General features: G+C 39.7%; 1 protein-coding gene and 1 long non-coding RNA gene across 4 annotated transcripts in view; one reads left to right on the forward strand and one right to left on the reverse strand.

Moving 5' to 3' along the window:
- Positions 1–11,300, forward strand: part of LOC128566864 (uncharacterized) — a 29,700-nt gene extending 18,400 nt beyond the window's left edge. Inside the window, exons 2-3 of the long non-coding RNA XR_008374655.1 lie at positions 8,830–8,963; positions 10,564–11,300. This is a non-coding gene — a long non-coding RNA (uncharacterized LOC128566864). The remainder of the gene's footprint in view (positions 1–8,829; positions 8,964–10,563) is intronic.
- LCP1 (lymphocyte cytosolic protein 1) overlaps positions 1–21,661 on the reverse strand; it is a 112,188-nt gene that overhangs the window by 14,879 nt on the left and 75,648 nt on the right. For all 3 annotated transcript variants that reach the window (XM_053563959.1, XM_053563960.1, XM_053563961.1), the window contains 12 exons: positions 19,057–19,144; positions 17,978–18,141; positions 17,674–17,803; positions 15,734–15,866; positions 13,666–13,747; positions 12,001–12,166; positions 10,212–10,354; positions 7,671–7,766; positions 5,722–5,917; positions 3,580–3,658; positions 2,618–2,732; positions 1,621–1,754 (listed from right to left, as the gene is read on the reverse strand). In XM_053563959.1, coding sequence (XP_053419934.1) covers positions 1,621–1,754; positions 2,618–2,732; positions 3,580–3,658; positions 5,722–5,917; positions 7,671–7,766; positions 10,212–10,354; positions 12,001–12,166; positions 13,666–13,747; positions 15,734–15,866; positions 17,674–17,803; positions 17,978–18,141; positions 19,057–19,120 — 1,502 coding nt within the window. In that variant the 5' untranslated portion in view covers positions 19,121–19,144. The remainder of the gene's footprint in view (positions 1–1,620; positions 1,755–2,617; positions 2,733–3,579; positions 3,659–5,721; positions 5,918–7,670; positions 7,767–10,211; positions 10,355–12,000; positions 12,167–13,665; positions 13,748–15,733; positions 15,867–17,673; positions 17,804–17,977; positions 18,142–19,056; positions 19,145–21,661) is intronic.

The following is a 21,661-nucleotide window of genomic DNA, read 5'->3' on the forward strand; positions in this document are numbered from 1 at the left end:
TTTATGTTATACTTATATTCAATATATTCAAGGTTCGGCACCTGTAGCTCAGCGGGTGCCAGCCACATACACTGGAACTGGCGGGTTCGAATCCAGACCAGGCCTGCCAAACAATGACAACTACAACCAAAAAATAGCCAGGCATTGTGGTGGGCGCCTGTAGTCCCAGCTACATGGGAGACTAAGGCAAAAGAATCGCTTAAGCCCAAGAGTTTGAGATTGCTGTGAGCTGTGACACTATGGCACTCTACCGAGGGCAACATACTGAGATTCTGTCTAAAAAAAACCATATATATATATTCACAAAGGTATGGAAAAAAGATATATGGAAGATATAAAAAGGACTCAAAATTTCTAGGTATGGAAACTATAAGGTTAAGATAAAAATACATATACTGGATGGAGTTAATGAAACATTAGACCTTACCAAAAAAAAAGGATAGAGAGAGACTAGTGAACTTGGCCAGAGTTCTGTGGCATCATCATAGCTTATAGGAACCACAAATTCCTGGGTTTAACCTATTCTCTTGCTTGAGCCTTCTGAGTATCTGGCACTACGGGTGCCCATCACAATACCCTGCTATTTTCTCTATTTTTTCTATGGGGTCTCCCTCTTGCTCAGGATGGTCTTGAACTCTTGAACTCAAGCTATCCACTTGCCTCAGCCCCCCAGGGTGCTAGAATTACAGGCCTGAGCCACCTCGCTTGGCCAAAATCTTTCAACAATAAAAATAGAATAGACCTCAGATATGTAGAAGCTGAAATAATTCATCACCAGTAGACATACACTATTAAAAGTATTTCAGGTAGACAGAAAATGACACTGAATGGAAATATGGATCTATACAATGGAAGGAAGAGTGCCAGAAATTGTAAATATGTAGATAAATTAGTATAATTTCCTCCCATTTAAAAAGTATCTTTAGGTCGGCGTTCATAGCACAGTAGTTGTGTCGCCAGCCACATACACGGAGGCCTGGGCCAGATAAACAATGACAACTGAAAAAAAAAGATAGCAGGGCATTGTGGCAGGTGCCTGTAGTGCCGCTGAGCTATAAGCGCCGAGCCTTGAATATATTGAATATAATTATTCAATATATAATTGCAAGATAATCCCAGCTAATTGCTTAAGCCCAAGAGTTTGAGGTTGCTGTGAGCTGTGACGCCATGACACTCTATCGAGGGCAACATAGTGAGACACTGTCTCAGAAGAAAATGTTTAAAAGATAATTGTTATTTACATAAATCAGTTAAAAGGTAAAAGGATGGAAGAAATAAAACATGTTTACCACTAATCAAGAAGAATCTGTGTTAGCTGTGTTAATATCAGGAAAAGTAGATTTCAGAGAAAAGAATATTACTAGACATAAAAAGGATCACCCCATCATGACAACAGAGTGATGAAATCAAGATGAAACAATAATCTAAAATGCTCCTAAACCTAATAGTAGAGTTTCTCATGGCTGAAGCAAAAATTGATGAAACTGAAAGGAAAAAAAAAAGCAGAAAAATAAAAAAGTTTAGCTTAAAACACAGTTTTACTTAATTGAATCACACACCTAAACATTTGCTAGGTAAATAAACGATTGAATAAAAAGTCATTCCCATGAGTTGTACTACCTTCTCATTAGTTGCCATATCAAGGCCAAGGTTAGAGTGTGGTTTCCTTCATTGAGATCTTGTCCACCAATGCCAACCAGAGAAAACTTAGCTTGATTCTTCCCCAGTTCCACTGCATAGTTACAATTCTCAAGCTGTTAATGGGTAGAAAGGAAAACAATTCTATGTTATCACCTCAATTACCAGACAAAATAATGAAAAAGATACAAATTAAATAAATATGATCAGACTGAATGATCTCTCCAATCTCAACTGGCTCTGCAATTTTAGGATGCTAAATGACAGAATTTTCTATCTTTCCTTAAGTAGAATTCCTCCCTTATATTAAAAAAATGTTCACAGTGTACTCAAGTACAAAACCAAAATGAATTCATTGCTATGATTATTTCCATGCTATGTAACAGAGAGCCATCCTTAGTTACCAGTCCATAATATTTCTAAAGTAACTGAATTCACGGAGGGTGACATGGAAAATTTGGATTCTCTACCCTATGCAGGCAAACTGGGCAAAAATGTGGAACAGAAATTCTTGCACCTACCCACGGATCATTAAGGGTCACAGAGACAAAGAATGGTGAGAAATGGCTGTGTCAACCCTGTTGTTTTCAAAACAATGTCCCCCCCCCACCCGTGTTGACAGTAGACAAACTATTTGTATAAGTCAAGCTGTCATTACAAAGCTCCAATTCTTCAGAATTACCATGAGGATCCTGCTGAGGTGACAATCCCTGTAGCTCGGCTTGTTCTCATTATCTTAATTAGAATTTTTACATGATCATGTTTAAAGACATCCAACATAGAATTATAAATAAGTAATCAAATGAATAATGGACTTACTTTAATAAAAATATTCAGGTTTCTGATTGCTGTAGTACAATTTAATTCCTGGATAAAGATTACTTACCCAAGTTTGGCTGCCTGATAAAGAGCTCAGAGAGTGCTCATTCAGGCTTGTGACTCTACCTGCCATCAGAACATCAGGGTAATCATTGTTTACCTTCTTCATATTGCCCCCCAGTTTGGGGTATGGTGGTTTGTTTACTCGGTTCCAGTCAACAGGGACTTTAATCTTTTCATAGAGCTGGAAGATGACCAGGGCATCTGATAGATCACTGGAAAAAACAAACAAACAACAAAAAAGACTTCTCAAAAAAAAAAATTCTCAGAAAACAAAAAAGATATCTAACATTATTCAGGGTCTACAATGGGAACCACATAACTGGAAGCAGTGGCCCCATCTTTAAAGGTGAAGGAACTGCAACTCAGGAATTGGAGAACTGATTCTCCCTCTCTGTGTCTCGCTATGCCCCTTCAGCTAACATACGCTGCCTCCAAGGAAAGAAATACACCTTTAACAGATGGCATTAAGAGACACTTCACTGCAAACAGCATTCCGTTGTGTCGCCTGCTTGTGAGCAGGTCATCAGCTCACGACATCGAGTAAATGTGTCCTTTTGCTGAGGTCTGATTTCGGTATTAAGCACGCACAGGAGGCTGGAGTGTGGTGAGTTTCTCAGCTGAATATCCAACATCTGACACTCCCTTTGGCACTTTTCCCCCTTTCATTAAGGTATACATGTTCATTTTGAAAATGTACATCAGAGCCATATTTGAAATCCTATGGATCTTTCCCCATCTCACATTAAGAATGAGTTCCCAGGCTTGGTGCCTGTAGCACAGTGGTTACGGTGCCAGCCACATACACGGAGGCTGGCGGGTTCAAACCCAGCCTGAGCCTGCTAAACAACAATGACAACTGCAATGAAAAAAAAATAGCCAGGCGTTGTGGTGGACCCCTGTGGTCCCAGCTACTTGGGAGGCTGAGGCAAGAGAATTGCTTCAGCTGAAGAGTTTGAGGTTGCTGTGAGCTGTGACGCTACGGCACTCTACCGAGGGTGACATGGTGAGACTCTGTCTCAAAAAAAAAAAAAAAAAGAATGAGTTCCCAAATATTCTTACCTGTACAAATGATTGACTCGAGGGTTAACACCCAGGGAGTTCATCCAGTTCCTAAACGTCCTCTCTTCTCGTGTCTCACCTAGATTAATGAAGACTGGTTACCTTTAAGCCTCTGGAAAACCTGTCTGTTTAACGATCAAAGTTTAAAGAGGCCACAATAAAAACTTAAAGTAGAATGAAAGGATTAAATTAAATAAACCTATTGGATTTGGATAAAGTCTACTATTGTACGGTAAATTTTGTTTTGCCATTTCAATCCTACAAGTATTTCTACAGCATCTAGTAATGGTGCATGAGACCCCTATGTGTGGGGTAACTGTTCAGTTGGCCCTCAAGGCTTATGTTCTTGTTGGAAAAATAAGAATTGTGAGCATCAGACAGAGATCACACAAGCTAGAAGACTCACATATGAGGCAGAGATATTTGCTGTTTGAATTGAAACAAGAAAAAGAGTTGAATGGGCTAAATGTGGAAGGCGTGAGGTTTGAGTTTTACCTTGTATGATGGACAAAAATCTGGACGGTAAAGAGGAAAGAGTAGAGGATTTGGGGGGGGGGGAGGATGGCAAGGGGCAGGAATATGCACACAAAAGGAATGACAGGCACCATCTCTACAAAGAACACCAGGAACTGATTTGTCAGGGATGCATGTTGTACAGTAAACAGAGATAAGGCTGTCTGGAGGCTGGAGCCTGAACCAGCCATCTCTGAATGCCAGGTAGCAGATTTTAGCTGATATATTAGACAATGGCAGCCATTGCTGCCAAAAGAACCCCCATTATGGGTTCTTTTTTTATTACTACAATAAATTTTTTAGCGGAGCAGAGATATAATGAAAGCAGTCCCAGGATGTGCCTGGCAGCAACATGCAGAATTACTGAAAGGCAATAAGTGTTTGAATTAAACACGCAGAGGGGAGAGCGTTTGGCACAAGCACATGGGACACATCCAAGTGTTTGATGAATGGAGGGACAGGCCCCTAAGACATATGAAAATAACTGGTGTATGAGGTAATAAGGGTTCAGAAGAGTGGAAAGGGAAAATAATAATCCCGAAGACACTCCAAAGGAAGAATTATTAGTACTTGCTGATTTAACGGATTTAGGTGTGACAGAGAGGAGAGTAATATGTTGTGGTAGACCCTAAGGCCTGCAGTTTTGGTGACTACAGAAAAAAAAACCAGTATGATTAATGGAAATGGAGAATTTCTAAAGGATAGCAGATGGGATGGGGGGGCAGAAAGGCAAAGGTGGGGTGGGGGGAAAAATGATGGATTCTTTTTTATTTATCTTCATTTCAAATGCTAACCAAGGAGGAATATTCTAGAGACAGCTGAAATGGGTGATTAGTGGGCTTGATATATACATTTGGGAGTCAACAAAGTACACAGCTCCCTGACCATAATTTATCAACTGATACAAATGCAGCAGTGTTGGAACAGAAATGATATCGTACTTCCAGCTATAGTAAAGCATTGTGGAAAAGGATCAACCGATACTTTAAATATGGATTTCATTGCTTGGGTGACATTCATATAATATCAATTTTGACTTTTTTTTGTTTGGAAGAAAAAGTAAAGTAAACAGCTCTGGCACCTTTACATGGTACAACTTGTCTAAACCTATTTGTTTTTTGTTGAATCGCAGAGTGTTAACCAGAAAAATAAAACAGTTGGAGATGCTGCCTTAAAATACTTAGTAATAATCCAAATCAAAGAAACAAAACAAAAACAAAAACTCAGTAAGCACATCCCAGCATAAGTTAAATATCATTTTTAGACGATGAGTAGTAGCAATTCTTTCCTCTAGGAATTAACACAGTCCATTAAGTACATAAATTAGATTATTTGGAACTCAGAATTTATTTCATCCTATAATTAAAGGCATTATCTTCCGTAAAACATTTAATTCTGATAATGGATGAAGCCTATGTATAATGGATGTGATATAATGGTATTTGATTATTCCTGCTATGCTGCAATTGACTTGATGAATCTGTTTATTCTCTTTGTTGTATACTAGAGAATTAATGGCCTGTTTGCCATGTGTGAGGGATTTATATTTGCTCAGAAAGTGATTTTGAACTGCCATTGAATTAGAATTATGAGTGCTTTTCTGAACATCTTAAGCAACTAGCTTATTACCTTCAAGAGCCCCCCAATCAATGTCCTGGTTCTCTGGTTTGTGCAGGGCAGGGTATCTGTTAAAGAGATTAGCAATGAAAGCCAAGTTCAACTTGGGGTTCCCTCGGACGACATCTGTGGCTGTGACAAACTGCCGGCAGCCCAGCCTCTCTGCCTGCTGCAGCATGCATTCTGCTCTCTGGATGTCATCTTTCTCCTGCAATGAAAAAAGACATCTCAAGGCTAGGTCAAGGCTCCACACACACAGTAAATATGCTTAACACGAAAAAGAAATGGAAATCTCACTGAAATCCTTAGTGTTTATCTCGGGAAGACAAGTCCTAAGAGCAAGCACATTATTGCTTATATGCACCAAATTCAGAAAGTCCCAAGTGAAAGGAATCTCAGAAGTTAGTAATCAAGACCTCTCGTCTCTACATGGAAGCATTTCAGATGAATGGTTTGATGCCCTATTTTGAAAGAGATGCAGTGGATTCCACAATTTTGTCTTTTGAGTTGATTTTAATTATTTCCAACCATTAAGTTTCCTTTATATTATTTTCTTGCACAGACTTCATAAGATCTTTGTCTATCAAAAATGTTTATTAAAGGCCGGGCGCCGTGGCTCATGCCTGTAACCCTAGCACTCTGGGAGGCAGAGGCAGGTGGATTGCTGGAGCTCACAGGTTCAAGACCAGCCTGAGCAAGAGCGAGACCCCATCTATATCCTAAATAGAAAAACTAAGGCAAGAGGATAGCTTGAGCCCAAGAGTTGGAGGTTGCTGTAAGCTATAATGCCATAGCACTCCATCCAGGGTGACAGCTTGAGACTCTGTTTAAAAAAAAAAGTTTATTAAGTAAAAATTTATTTTCCCTTCTCCAATTGGTAAAAGAGATTAGCACTTGCCAATGAGAACATCATAATTAGTCTAAGAACTTTCCCCACACTGAGTTGGTGTACTTGCAACCCAAACAAAATAAATTTCATCTGTTAATCTACATTTTATCATTGATAAATATATTAATAACAATTTGACTTTTGCAGACTTGAAATTGAGAACCATTTATTTCACATGCTGAAATAATTCTAGAGAATCTCAAGTCATGTACAACCAGACTAATATAACAAGACTGGAATTTTGTTGAAATACAATACACTGTCCTTGAAGTCTATGAAACCACCAATTTTCAGAAAACAGAACTTTCAACTGGAATTATTTCTTAATATGATGCTTTACTATATAACACTACACATTACATGATAATTTCATGAGCTTTATTTCTCATTTAGTTTACTTCACTTCTCATTAGGAATGAGTTGAATTCAATATTAACTCATTGGATTTGATGCCAGATATTAAATGAGACACAAAAATGGGCCAGGTGACTTCTCAAAATCAAAGTGGCAGCAGAACTAAGTTGTTTTTTTTTGGAGACAGAACCTCAAGCTGCTGCCCTTGGTAGCAACCTCAAACTCTTGGGCTCAAGCAATTCTCTTGCCTCAGCCTCCCAAGTAACTGGAACTACAGGCACCCGCCACAACACCCGGCTATTTTTTGGTTGCAGCTGTCATTGTTGTTTGGTGGGCCCAGTCTGGATTTGAACTCACCAGCTCAGATGTATGTGGCTGGCATCTTAGCTGCTTGAGCCACAGGCGCTGAGCCCAGAACTAAGTTTTAACATTCAGATCCATGTTGGTGTTCCACAGCCTAGTAAATGTTCAATGATGGACATGTTGAAGTGCTTAGTACACTGTGTGGCATTTAATCAGTATTAATTTCTTTGTTTAATGTTTTATTTCCAGAGTCAGCTTTCATCAATTTCTACCCATAACTGCTAACAGTTTTAACAGGGCTTTAGGCAGAAACACCCACTCAGGGAACTCCAGAGCCAACGTCATGTGGAGCAGGTGAACCACCAGCAAGAGGCAGCATCATGTTCTCCAAACACAACCAGGGACATGGCCTTACCCTCAGTCCTGACATGTCAATAACAACCGCAGGGACACCTTCTTCATCCCCTTTTGGAGCCACCTGCTCAAGCAGGTGGTAATACGCTTTTGAGTCCTGTGAGAAATTAAGAAATTACAATTTCAGAACACCTCGGCTAATTACATCCTTAGCACAACAACAATTTCCCCAAAGCAAACATTTTGTTTCTTATGCAACTATCGCTCAAGAATGTGACTTAATTAATAAAACTGGAAACATTCACTGATTCGAATGTTCTGTCTGTTTACATATTATGTTTGCTTTTCTTTTCAAAAGGAGTCTAACCATGAAAAATACAAGACATCCATATAAGGCAGCCCGAAGAAGCAGACACTATTCTGTTGTCCTTAGCGGGGAAGAAACAACTTATTTACATGTATTAAATTGTATACAGAAAAAAATATAGATATACCTTTATATTGCTGTAGAAGTCAGTCAGCTAAGGTTTAATTAAAAAAAAAAAGTGGCAGAAAGAGGAAGCAGAAGTTTAAAGCAGTATTTAAAAATACATTTAAATAGACAATCAGCAAAAGAAAAATAATTTCAAAGACAGAAGGTTGAAGCATTAACACGCAATCTTTCTGTAAAAGGAGAAAAACTAAGATGACAAGTGCATTTGATGTTTACTTAGAAGCTAGAAAAAAGGGTTAAATTTAGTTATAGCAGATGGAATACAAGTATTGAAATTCTCAAGTTTTCTTAGATTCTGGAAATGTGCTTATTGACAAAAAGACTTCTCAGAATCAAAGTCTGAGAAATACAAATTTTATCTCAGTCAATGCTAGCATACAGATTTTCAGGTCATTTATTTAAATTATTTAAAAGTATTACAATTTCTCCCAAGGATCAAAAAATCAGCTGTTACTTTGATTTTAAAACTGAGAAGGACGTGCTCATTGCTTTTGGCATTAGAAAGGCAAGAACGAGAGAGTGCCGCAGATGTTGCACCTGGAAAACGATCTACCGCTCTCTTCTTTCTACCCTCCCTTCGAAGTTCTTACCTTCCACCATGGCGGTTTTGAAGTCAGTGAAAAGCCCTTGCTGGTGTTAGGCACCAATAAAATCTGCCTAACCTGTGTTATCTTATCATCTTACTAATTTCACCTGACCCTAATAAACCTCTCTCACTCTACTACAGGCATCCTCCCCACCTTTGCTGATTTTTTTGTGACATAAAGACATCTCCCAAAGGCACTGGCTGCTCAGACATCACATTCCAGCACCGACTCAGTCAGGACGCAGCTGCTCCTAGAAAACTGGCCCAACCACTGTGTAAGTGTTCAGCCTGTCCGTCTTGTCTCATACAGACACTTCCCAAAGTCCAACATGGTAATATTTCTAAAGAATGCAGCCTTTTAGCAATTGGAGGTCAGATACATTTAGGGTTAAGATAAAGCAGAATAATTTCTGCTAAAAAGTTTTACAATCACAGAGCTTAACTAGTGAGCACAAAGCAAGTTCATGGCATCCAGTTCCTTGTTAAACCGCAGTTTGGGTGATAGAAGAATGTGCATAACCCATGAAAGTTGTGTGCTTAGGAAGATGAATTTAGCTTAGATCCTAAGGCCTATGGGCGTTCCCTTTAGAGGCCTGACTCCAAGGGGCACAGCGCGGGGCGTGCCCTGAGGTCTAAACCCCATTGTGTGTGCAGCAGTGGGAAGCTGTCACTCAAAGAATTACAAGTCTGGGTGGGCGCTTGGTGAGTCACGTGACCTATCTTTGACTCTTTCTCTTTGGGGAAAATTTCTTTAACTTTTGAGGAAAGGAAGACTGAAATATGTTCCTCCCGCTGCATGCCAGCGTCTCCCATACTTCCCGCGAGGAACTGCTTTCTGACATGGCTGCCGCTCCTTAAGCTCTTTCTATCTTCCCCATCTGTCATCAACCAACAGTGGTTTCCTTTCACCTCGGCCTGGAGCTTTTCCTACATCTGAAAAGCACAAGGCACGCCTGCCTCAGCCTTTCCCCTGCTGGATCTCTTTGTCTCAGTTTCCTTATCTGTAAAAGGAGAGGATAATAATCCTTATCTCACGGGTTGTAGTTGAGGATTCCCTGAGAGAATACATGGATAAGACGGTGTGTGGTGGATAGCCAACATATTATTATATTATGTTATTATTAGTATAAATAAAAGAGTCATCTTCACCTAAGTTTTAAAAATTATCCCCATCTGATGCTTCTATTTAGAATACTGGAGATTTGACAGTCCCCTATATACTCTCTGTACCAGAAAAGCAGTCTGATCTCTTAACATTCCTCTACCTCACCCCTGTCCCTTTCTTCCATGATGCTGAAACTCCAACTGAGACCCACCTCCCTGCATGGCTACGCTCGGCCTTTGGGCAGATCCCAGGGTGGCTCAGCACTAGAGCTGCGGACAGGCTCTTTAGAACAGCCAGGGGCTCCCAAACTAACCCAGCTTCTGAAGAGATGAGGCCCACATCTTTGCCTTTTCTCCATGAACCCCCACATTCTCCTTCACTGCTGCAGTTAGTCATGTTCAAATGACATTCCTCCTACCTTGATGTCAGTACTGAAGTTGCCAATTTTGTTGCAACCTGCGTTTTCCAGGTGGTAATTAGCCCACCTCAGCAGGAGGTCTTCAGGGGAGAGTTTCATCAAATCCTCCAGGCTCTCCCCTTCTCTCAAAAGAGCAATCAGAGCTGAAAAAGTACAGAAACCATAAAACAAATAAATACAGAGAGATGTTTGGGGAGGCTAGTTATAACTTTCAGTTACAACTATAAACATTCTACTGAAAAGCTAAGAGAGCAATGCTACCTCTTTGGAGTAAAGGTTTTCATAGCCTTTCCCATGGAGTAAACATTTTATTCCCCCTGTTGTGAGCTTATTTATTATTTCCATTTTTCAGGTGGAGAAGATAAGAAACAATGAATCTCAATACTGTGTTTCAGATCATCAGTGCAGAGCCATGAAAAGAACCAAGGCTGCTGGCTCAGAATGCCTTGCTGGGTCTGTCAGACCACGTTTCCTGAGATGACAACACTTTTGCTTTTAAGAGATCAATTTTGTAATAATGACAATGTTCTCTTGTCTATTCCCATAGGTCTTGTATATTTCAAATGCTTCTCTGCCTAATTATAGCAACTGAACAATGTAATCAACTATCTCTTTTTCCCCAGATGAATAAATATTTTTTTGCACAGTTAGAAGGTTTAAATCTAGCTGAAGTCAGTATTCGAAAGATCAGTATTCTTTCTTATGGGCTCTAAAATCCCTATTTGCTTTTTCCCCCTTCTTTATATTTTGTGTAACATATTGGTTTTAAAATAATTATTCCTCACTGGTTATTGTGATTTGGACATATAAATAAAAAGCATGCAAAAGTAAATATTAGAATTTGGCTACAGATTTCATATTGGAGGAATTTGTATGTGAAAACTAGAAGGTAACACTGTGTTTTGTATGGTACTTACGAAGGTCTACTACCTCTGTCTAAGCAGCAGGGATGTCAATGTTGAAGAACAGAAAAAACAGGGAGGGAAGATTGAATAGGATTGGCAGCGACACATTTATGGTCTCAACTTCGATGCCGTAAATGTAATTTTCTATACTCCATAAAAATTTTTAAAGTATATATTTAAGGTGTATAATATATTGTGATATATTTATCTTGATATATACATACATAGTAAGGTAATTACCCTAGTCAAACAAATTAACATACACATCATCTCATTTAGTTACCTTTTTCTTTTTCTTTTTTAAAAATTTATTTATTTATTTATTTTATTTTATTTTGGTGGTTAGAACACCTAAAATCTACTCTGTTGGCAAATTACTAGTATGCAACACAATAGCTCTCACGTTATACATTAGCTCTCTGGACTTATTCATACTATAAAATTGCAACTTTGTATTTTCTGACCTACATCTTCCTCTAAAGTCTTGAGAAGAAATAGACCAAGTTTCTCCTAATCTGATGCTATCACTGCAATATATGATGTGGATTGCTTTATAAAATACAAGTTAAAAGTGGTCTTATTCATTATGAAGTATCTAAAGGCAAAGTGAGCTCTGAAAAAAGCTCTTGAGGTCGGCGTCGCAGACAGTTAGACTCAGCTATGTGCTCCAAATGAGCGTTATTATTAGCCTGTGGTCTTAAAAAGCTTTTGCTCTGTCATTTTAAAAAGTTTGGCCAGTGTGGAAAGAATCTATTACATTAATACCATGGATTCAACATAACTGTGTCATTTTCAAAACTTTCCGACATCTTCCCCCAGCGGCCCCCAACACGTACATCGACATGTTAAAAAGCCGTCTGTAACACTGCAGACTCTGCTCTTACCTTCATTTCTGCTGAGCTCAATGTCAGCGAACAGCCCAATCTTGATGACTTGCCACAACAGTCCCAGGACTAGATAAGGCTTCCCCTCCTTTAGATCCTCAGCTCCTATGTTAACCACATGGCACCCGATGGCTGAAGCAGAGTTCAGAGCCAAGTTCAAATTTTCCTAAGGGAGAAAAGAAAGGCCTGCAAATTTTAGACTTTGTAGATGGTAAATAATCATTATTGATTGGCAAAAGCAACAATGTTTCCCTTCTGGAAAGTTCATAGGTCTAGGGGGATAGTCTTCAGTAGTTTTAACATTAAGAAAAAAAGTGAGCAACAAACTATCGGAGAAAACCCAGGAATCCAGTTTAGAACCCATAAACACTGAGTTTATGCAGCAGCCTATTCATATCAGCACCCTGGTCAGCACGAGACTAAGGAGTCTTCTATTTCTTTGTCTAGCTCTGTGAGGAAGTCTACACACGCAACATCGCCATTAGCCAGAAATAAAGGAACAACACTTTGAGGGAAGTCATTGTCCTGTCACTGACTATCATTAATAAGACATCGCGGATGTAAAACAAGGTCATAAAAGAGAGCAGCAGAATAACTTTTTTTACTTGCAAATTTGGTAATAAGAAAGAAAAAAAAAAGATACCAAATTCCTGGAAAAGATGGAGTGGTTTTCACAAGCTCGATTTATTGAGTATCCGTGATATCTCTGAGCGCACACCTCCACGGACGGTATGTTCTTTCGACTAATAACAACACAGGTACACACACAGTCGGAACAGAGTCACTGACCCTTTCAGTCTGGAGTCTGGGTACTATTCTCAGGTCCATAAAGGAGGAGGTATTAGTGTCAGAGATATAGAGAAGTTGTCTTTATGATAATTTAAAAAACAAAAACCACCAGCAAAATGAGAAGGGATCTATCAGAAGAAAAATGCATCCTTGCCTAGAGCTCAAATGATGAGTGAAAGATACTGTTTCTACTTATTACCAAGATTATGAATAAATTTAACATTAAGGGCATTCATATATGTTTAATCATTGTTCTCAATTTGATTACCACTTTCATTTTGAAAATACATGGAGGTGCTTACAACCAAACAGGAGATAATACACTGCTCATGATTTAAGAAGTTAGACGTGGTTTCTAAGCCAAAGAATTACAATTATGTTAAAATATTGGAGCATAACACAGGAATACAGTTATTGCTGGTTACTATTCCAGTTAATCAACAAATTGAAGAAATAAAAGCGAGTTATATTTATCACACTTGTGGCTGTGGTCAATTTCACTATAAAGGCTGCCAGAGTACTTCCTGTCTTTCACCCCTCACTTCTTAGAAAGGTTTGTCATTTCAGCTAAAATGTTATGTTTTTGGCATCAGCTAAAAGATAAATTGATAGAGGAAGTTCGAGTTAAAAATTTGGCCAATGTGAATTTTTATTCCTAATGGCCAAAACATATACACAAGCTCCCGGATTCGAACACTCCATCAGCCTCCTTTCCCCCTGCTACAGAAACATATCCCTCTATTCCTAAGTTTGACAAATCACCCATCCAAAGACTGGGTTTTGGAAATGATATCTGAGTGCCGCAAAGGGCTGACTCAGCCACTATGGAGCACATTCCACACAAATCCTGTATTAAGGCCCTGGTGGAAGACGTACCTGAATGGTGAAAGGGGTGAGTTTCTTCTTGTTGATAGTTCTCTCATCAATCGTGTCTGGCACAGATAGGTTGATCATTTTACTGAAAGAGCATCAGTTAAATGAGAAAAGCAGTTTTCTGAATAACAGAGCCCAGTAACACTTAATTTAAATTCTAGCCATACCATACAATTAAACAAGAGAGCAACATAATCTATGCTACTTGGAGTTTACATATTAAAATCAGTTATTCTATGTGGCTAGATTCCAACTATCTCTGTAAGAGGTAAATGCTCTGGCAGCCATACTCAGAGATTGGGGCAGGAAACGAGGACCCTGCTTCACTCACTCACCTAAAAAGCTGCAAAGCTATCCTGCTTCCCTTAGCACATTATGAAATTCTGGGTGGATAACACAAACAAATCTTCCATAAAATTGTCCCCACTATACACGTATGAAAGACTATATACTTCTGAGCTTATACACGTATAATGTCTGCATTTCTATGTGATATCTGATCAAACTTCATACATTTAACTGACTTTTTATATCCTTTGCCTCTGTGTGTGTTTGCACGTGTATATGTCTCTTGAAATTAAAGGCACTTTACTGCAAATTAGGCAAAGCAAATTCCTGATCATTGTTCAAAAACTATGAAACTAGTAGTTCTTGGAGATGGCGGAGGGTGGGAGAAGAGGAGTGAAGAGTTGACTTAAAAAAGATCTAAGCTAACTCTGCCTCTGAAAAGCTTACAGTCCAGTTATAGAGATGAAATCCGAGGATCTGAAAAGCCTCACAAGAATCCAAAGCGAACATCAGCATGGTTCCCAAAGTACTACAAACATGTCCTCTAAGAATTCAGCAAGAGAGATCCCCGGGGGATGGGATAGGGCACAAAATGTCATGGTGAAGAACAGAGGAACTGGGGACAGCCATCTTAATAAAGGGACTAAAAGGCAGAGCCACACTGCATGTCATCAGCTGGGTGTGTGTTTGCTGCTGACTTCAGTCATTCAATGTCCTGGGCTGGGAGGTAAAACTAGAAGGAGATTCGAGGAAGACCATGGGGTGCCTCAGGTGCCAATATAAAGGCTAGAATTTTTACGTTCTTCGTGTATGTTTTTAAAAAATAGCAGTTGAACCTTTTAGAAACAAAATCTCACAGCAAACTCTAATAAGTACTAAAAGTAGCACTGCCCTGGTCGGGGAGGCGTTGGCATCTTGTGCACACCTCCCTCCCTTTCGCTCCTGAGCCCCCTACATGCTGAGTCTCTCAAGCCACCTCACCAACACCATGGTGGTGGCAGAGGACCTGCAAGGCAAGAGCTACAGAGGCATTTTCAAAGACACCATCCCGAATTGACCAGAATTGTATTTAGAGGCCTCCTGGGGGGAGAATACGTTCACCCTTTTCCAGATGCCCTCAATACCTAAGTTGGGTATCTGTGTGCACCGCTCAAAGTTTTCTTTGCTGAAGGATGCAGCTTGCATCAGACTGCTTCAGTTACCCTGCTGCTATTATCCGTTCCCTCTGCCCTCATGGGGGCCATGTTCTGATGGAACAAAGTGGAGTATACGTGTATCTGGAGTATACGTGTATCCCCAAAATATATGGCTATGAAAATTGTCCCCATTATATAACTGACTATATATATTTCTTAGCTTATACAATGTCTGCATTTCTATTTGACCCTTGATCAAACTTTATACCTTTAACTTATCACCTGATAAACTTTTTTCTATCTTTCTAGAGTCATTGTTAAATCAGTACTTTATAAATTTCTGCCAGTAAAGTACCTATTGCTTTGATCAGACACCAGCATTTTGACCGTATGTTCTGTACCTCTGTGTTTATCTCCACAATGTGCATCCCTCCTTTCCACCCAAACAATACCAGCTTTACATTTCTCATTATAAGCTGCTTCAGAAATTAATTTACTCTCTTGGACGCAGCCAAATGAAAGTCCGGAAAAGCATCCTAAGTGCAGTTGAGCACCAAAGACAGGTGGGGCTGTGATAAACAGGATTAATTGTCAATAATCCAGAATATGGGAAAGTCTTTGGAGACCAAGGAAGGAGTATTATTTACCAAAGCACAATGCCATCTCCAACAGCATTAAAGAGATCGTTTGTGTTTGGATCCATTGGGATGACATGCCGACAATCCGGATCATTTTCCAAGGCTTTGTTTATCCAGTTGACAAAGGCATACTTTTCTTCCTCTACAGGTAAACAGGTAAAATGACTGATTTGCAAAGTGAAAAGTTGATACAAACAAACTGTCCATGTGCATCTTAGATTCTCATGCCTGGTAGAGAGGATGTGAGTTGATGCGGGCCATTATCTTATCATCTCTCTTTTTTTTTGAGACAGAATCTCACTTTGTTGCCCTGGTAGAGTGCTGTGGTGTCACAGCTCACAGCAACCTCAAACTCTTGGGCTTCAGCGATTCTCTTGCCTCAGCCTCCCAAGTAGCTGGGACTACAGGTGCCCAGCACAACTCCCAGCTATTTTTTGTTGCAGTTGTCATTGTTGTTTAGCTGGCCTGGGCCAGGTTCAAAGGCTGCTTGATGTATGTGGATGGCACTATAACCACTGTACTATGGGCACTGAGACTCATATTTATTAACATTTAAAAATCTCAGATAATGTGGGAAAAGGGCATCAAATCTATGTTCACTCCAAGTTATAAAACATACGGCAAACACATAGGAAAACCTTATGTTTACATCATGCAGATATATTGCATTTAGAAGCAAATGCATACATAGTTTATATTTTCTATATATGTACCTGTATACTTTATTTCTATATACAGACTTTAAATATAAATTTGGTTATAAAATAAAACTCAAGGTTCTGCCTTTAGCACTGTTGATTTAAATGTTGTACAGCTACGGACAGTTCTTACATTATCTCTGAATTTCTTTATACAATTATAATGAAATTGCTAAAATGAGATCATTTGTGATATAATTTTTCTTTCCTATCAGTAAAGCTTTTGGAAGGCAATTTTACACTTGATCTTAGCCCAAAAGCTGAGAAGCAATTAGAAAGTGATTTTAGAAGTTTTAATAAAACCTTAAATTATACTTTTACAGCCTAGCACTGACTTCCCCAAATTGTCTGTCATTGAAAACAATAGTGTCCCTCAAAGACATCCTGAGCCACAAAAGTTTAGAAAATACCACGTGGCCTATCACTATAGGGTAGGGACATTCATAATGCACATTATTTATTATTTATTTATTTTTTAAAAGCCCGGCTGCTTTTTGTTGCAGTTGTCATTGTTGTTTAACTGACCCGGGCCAGGTTTGAACCTACAACCCTTGGTGTATGTGGCTGGTGCCTTAACCACTGTGCTATGGGCACCAAGCTTCATAATGCACATTTGACATGGCAAAGGCTCTGAAAATTAAATTTTATTTAACAATAAAAGGCTAACCTAGCAGCTATAGATGGTAGTCAACCATAAATTTTTCTTGGATACCAACTAATGAAGAACTCAAGTTGTGAAATGCTGGTTTAGTCCATTGTTTGGGCCACTGGAAGTTTCCATTAAGGCTGCTAGATGGCAGCTCTTAGAATAAACATACAACTTTCTTCCAAATCACTGACAGCGCAAGTTTTTCTGATCACTCAGCAGGTGTTAAGAATAATCAAGAAGTTTGAAGACAGGAGCTTGAGTAGCTAATTTTTTCAATGAGATTTACAAAGGATTTTTGGCAGCCTTTAATATATTTTGTAAAATGCCGATGAGATCATTTGGTATTGGATCCTACCTAGAACTAGCATGGCTCCTGTATTATGCACCTGACCCACTTACACACAGGAAAGTAGACAGTAGTCCATAAAGTCATGTTTGCTTCTGTCTTTGTTTATACCCCTTAGGTTTGAATCCCAAGTTTAGAATCTGTGACACCAGAAGGCATGAATCCTTTCTACACGGTGCCCTCTCCCCTCACCCTCAGCTCTCTCATCACACCAATGCCCTCTCCACCTCTGCTCCCACCCATACGTACAGCCTACCTGAATAGGAGTGTTGGGTGCCAACACTGGACTGCTCTGAAGTACCACCAATTGCACAAATCCCTTCTTTCTTATTGATTGCTTTTCTAAAGGTCTTGGCAACATCTGTGCTTTTTAGGCCATGAAAAACCTGCAAAAATGTAATGTATTTTTAGAAACCCAAGCAGTAATTAAGAAAATCACAAAGAAAAGCATATGGAACATTGAAGCAAGGAGAGTAGGAATGTCTTTCTGGGTATTTTTGGAAAGTAAATTAAAGTTCCAAGCGTCCAGGATGCCTCCTTGTATTCTGCATGGCACTCACCTTGATAAACTCATCAAAGCTGATCCTTCCATCGTGGTCCAGATCACCTGTAGCCATCAGGTTTTGTGTAATTTCTCTTATTCTGTACCCAGGCAAAGGCAGGCAAGCAGCCTTAAACAAGTCATTCAACTCATTGCAGCTGATGTATCCATTGCCGTCGGTATCTGTAATGCCAACAATGTACCGAAGCTTCAGGGAAATTCAGGTAACAGCTTTTAGAGGCGAAGGAAGACTGGGTGGGACGTGAAGGGACTGGGGAGGCTCCATTCAGAGGTCAGGCCTGATGCCATGAAAGAGAGTCTCACAAGAGGCCTGTTGCTATTGAATACGGGCAGTAGCATCACTTCTAATGTTCACAGTAAAAAGGTCATAATAATTTTCCATAAAGAACTCTTAGAGAAATTCTTAAATCACTGGCTTAGTGATTAAGAGGAAGAGAAAGCATGTAGTAGTATTAAAGGAAACCAAAGGAAGCAGATGAGATATAAAAGAAAAAGCTACAGGTGGAAAAGAGATCATATTCCATACTTTTCCTTTCTTTCCTTTTTTTTTTTTTTTCTTTTTAGAAACAAGACTTTCACTTTATCATCCTCGGTAGAGTGCTGTAGCATCACAGCTCACAGCAACCTCCAACTTCCGGACTTAGGCGATTCTCTTGCCTCAGCCTCCCGAGTAGCTGGGACTACAGGTGCCCGTCACAATACCTGGCTATTTTTTGTTGCAGTTTGGCCAGGGCTGGGTTTGAACCTGCCACCCTCAGTCTATGGGGCTGGTGCCCTACCCACTGAGCCATAGGTGCTGTTTTTGTTTTTTAAGAGAGAGAGACAAAGTCTTGCTCTGTTGCTGAGGCTGGTGTGCAGTGGCACAATCATAGCTCACTGCACCCTCAAACACCTGGGTTCAGTTTTCTTGAAGCACATCCATCAAATGTAAGTTCGCCCAGCTCCTCTAATCAACACCAATGGTTTCTTGTCACGTCACCTCTGCTATTTTGTTCTCGCTGCCATTTCATCAAATCTATCCTGAAGCCACTCAGGGAAGAAGAGAACAATGCAATTTGAGGTACCAGGTCTACTCACCAATTTTGGCAAAAGCTTCCCTGAGCTCCATCATTTCCTCGTCAGACACTGATCCCCTGGCCATCTTTTACTGCTTTACGTAACAGATCTGGGGAGAAAAAGAACATAAGGCATACTTAATGCATCTTAATTCTCAAAGTGCCACATTAACAATCAATTCTCATTTAGTAACTGAAGAAATATTCCTCTGCATTCCCTGATTTACGACAATTTTTCCAAAATGTAAGTCAGAAATAGGCTTTTTCTCAACCCTCCATGTGGTGGTCTCCAAGGATGGCCCTCAGGGATTTCTCTGATTTCCTGCCTACACAGACCTCCTACACCAAGAAGTAGACCTAATCTCCCCCCACCCCTTGAATATGCATTGATTTTATGACTGCTTTGACCATTAGGTAGAAGTGATGAAACTTCTGGAAACTTCTGCTTCCTTCTCTTTTTTTGTAGAGACAGAGTCTCACTTTATGGCCCTTGGTAGAGTGCCGTGGCCTCACACAGCTCACAGCAACCTCCAACTCCTGGGCTTAAGCGATTCTCTTGCCTCAGCCTTCCGAGTAGCTGGGACTACAGGCGCCCGCCACAACGCCTGGCTATTTTTTGGTTGCAGTTTGGCCGGGGCCGGGTTTGAACCTGCCACCCTCAGTATATGGGGCCAGCACCTTACTGACTGAGCCACAGGCGCGGCCCCTGCTTCCTTCTTTTTAGAATGCTTATCCTTGGGACACTCTCTTGGTAACAACTGCCATGAGGTAAGACATTCAAGTCACATAAAGAAACCAATGAAGGAGAACTGGGTTCTCTGGTTGACAAGTCCCTGCTGGGCTCCCAGCTGACAGCCAGCATCAACTGCCAGCCACCTGAGCAGACTACTGTGCACCTTCTGGCCCATTAGAGCTCTCCAATAACCACAGTCACAGCCAACATCATGCGGAGCAGAGGAACTGCCCAATCAAGCAACAGAAAAGAGAGATGATAAATGACTGTTGTTTTAAATCACTACATTTTGGAGTAGTTTGTTACACAGCGATATACAACTAAAACATTTAACTTTTACATAAATGTCTTTGTTCATATTTAAAATTAATACATTCCATCAGGCCAACAGATACATTTTATAACTTCGAAGGAAGCTTATCAAAGTTCCCCATGTATTTAGGGATGGACAAAGGGAAGCTGACTCTCTTACAATTCATATACGGGAATCTGAGGCACTTCTAGGTGTTCTCAGAAAGCCTGAGAATGATGCTGGCGCTTGAGCATTTCCCCTTCCCTGTGCTTTACGGTTGCCCTCTAGTGGGCAGAAAGAAAATGGAACAGAAAAGGGATCCCATTCGCTATGCCCCAGGCTAACCACACCAGCGTGTTTCAAAGAGGAGTTCCGTGGAAAGTTGTTGGATTTCCTGATGGGGAGGGGACACGTGGAGGGGAAATGCAGCGCATGGGATATTTGTAAGTATATTTTGGACATTTCAGTGAAGTTATCGATTTTTGAAGATATCTTAATTTGGGACAGTTTGTTGTTTTAAATCGATTTTCTTTTTGTATTTCCATATCATTCTCTAGTGGTATACTTGTTCTTAATGGCAACCAACCACCACCCCAAAAAGGAGACTGGTTGAACACCAAAACCCATAGGCCAAAATGCATTGCACTTGATTTTGCAAATCCGTATCCATTATCTACCAACTTACTATCCTGCACATACATGTATCAATGGTTTCAAACATTCGTTTCCCCATGCAATCCTTTATCAACTGAAACCTTACATGTAAAAAAGAGCAAACAAATAAAAATGATTCTGAGAGACTTTGGTCTCAGAAAAAAATTCAATATCCCCCTATCCCTGTAAGATATTTCCTTGTCACCTTCATCTGATTTGAAAAATCACAAAAATATGTATGTTACTATATTTCAATTCACTAAAAAATACATTTTGTTATCAATGCAAATTTTTATTTTAGTATTTTCCTTATATATGAAAGAAGATATAGGTTCATTGGGTTTTCTGAAGGAAAACAGAAACTATTGAGGGCTTAATTGTGTCTAAAAATCAAAATATTAATACATTGCAATAACCCTACGAGACAGGCACTGGCTGTCTGAATTTCTTCTTCTTCTTCTCTGTTTCTTCTTTTCTATTGTTTCACAGTGCCTTTTTCCAAAATAATGTGAGCAAAGTTACAAAGATATAGCCAAGCCTAAGAGTTAAATCAATTAATTAATATTAATTAATAATTAGTGAGAAACAAAGTGTCAGTGAAGTAAGATGATAGCAAGAGAGAACTTACATGATACTTAAAAAATATGCCTAAGACCCTGCGTCTCCACTGGAAGGAGGCTGTGAATCTAGCTCCGTGTCCTCTGGAGGCTAACGCAAAGAGGGAAGTATCATTGGTTGTATACAGTTCACTTTGTCTACATGAAACAAACCAGTTTTCTTAGGTCAGTAGAACTGAGGTCTGATGGCAAGATCTTCACCCAGGATTGAAAAGGGGGACACTTGGGGATGGAGGAAACACAAGTTTCGTGCTTCTTACAATGTCCCCCATCATAGGCTGATGGCCTAGGGATATACATTCCCATTTTACAGAGCAGAGAACAGAAACTT

Source organism: Nycticebus coucang, chromosome 15, assembly GCF_027406575.1.
Source record: "Nycticebus coucang isolate mNycCou1 chromosome 15, mNycCou1.pri, whole genome shotgun sequence".
NCBI classification, from domain to species: Eukaryota; Metazoa; Chordata; class Mammalia; order Primates; family Lorisidae; genus Nycticebus; species Nycticebus coucang.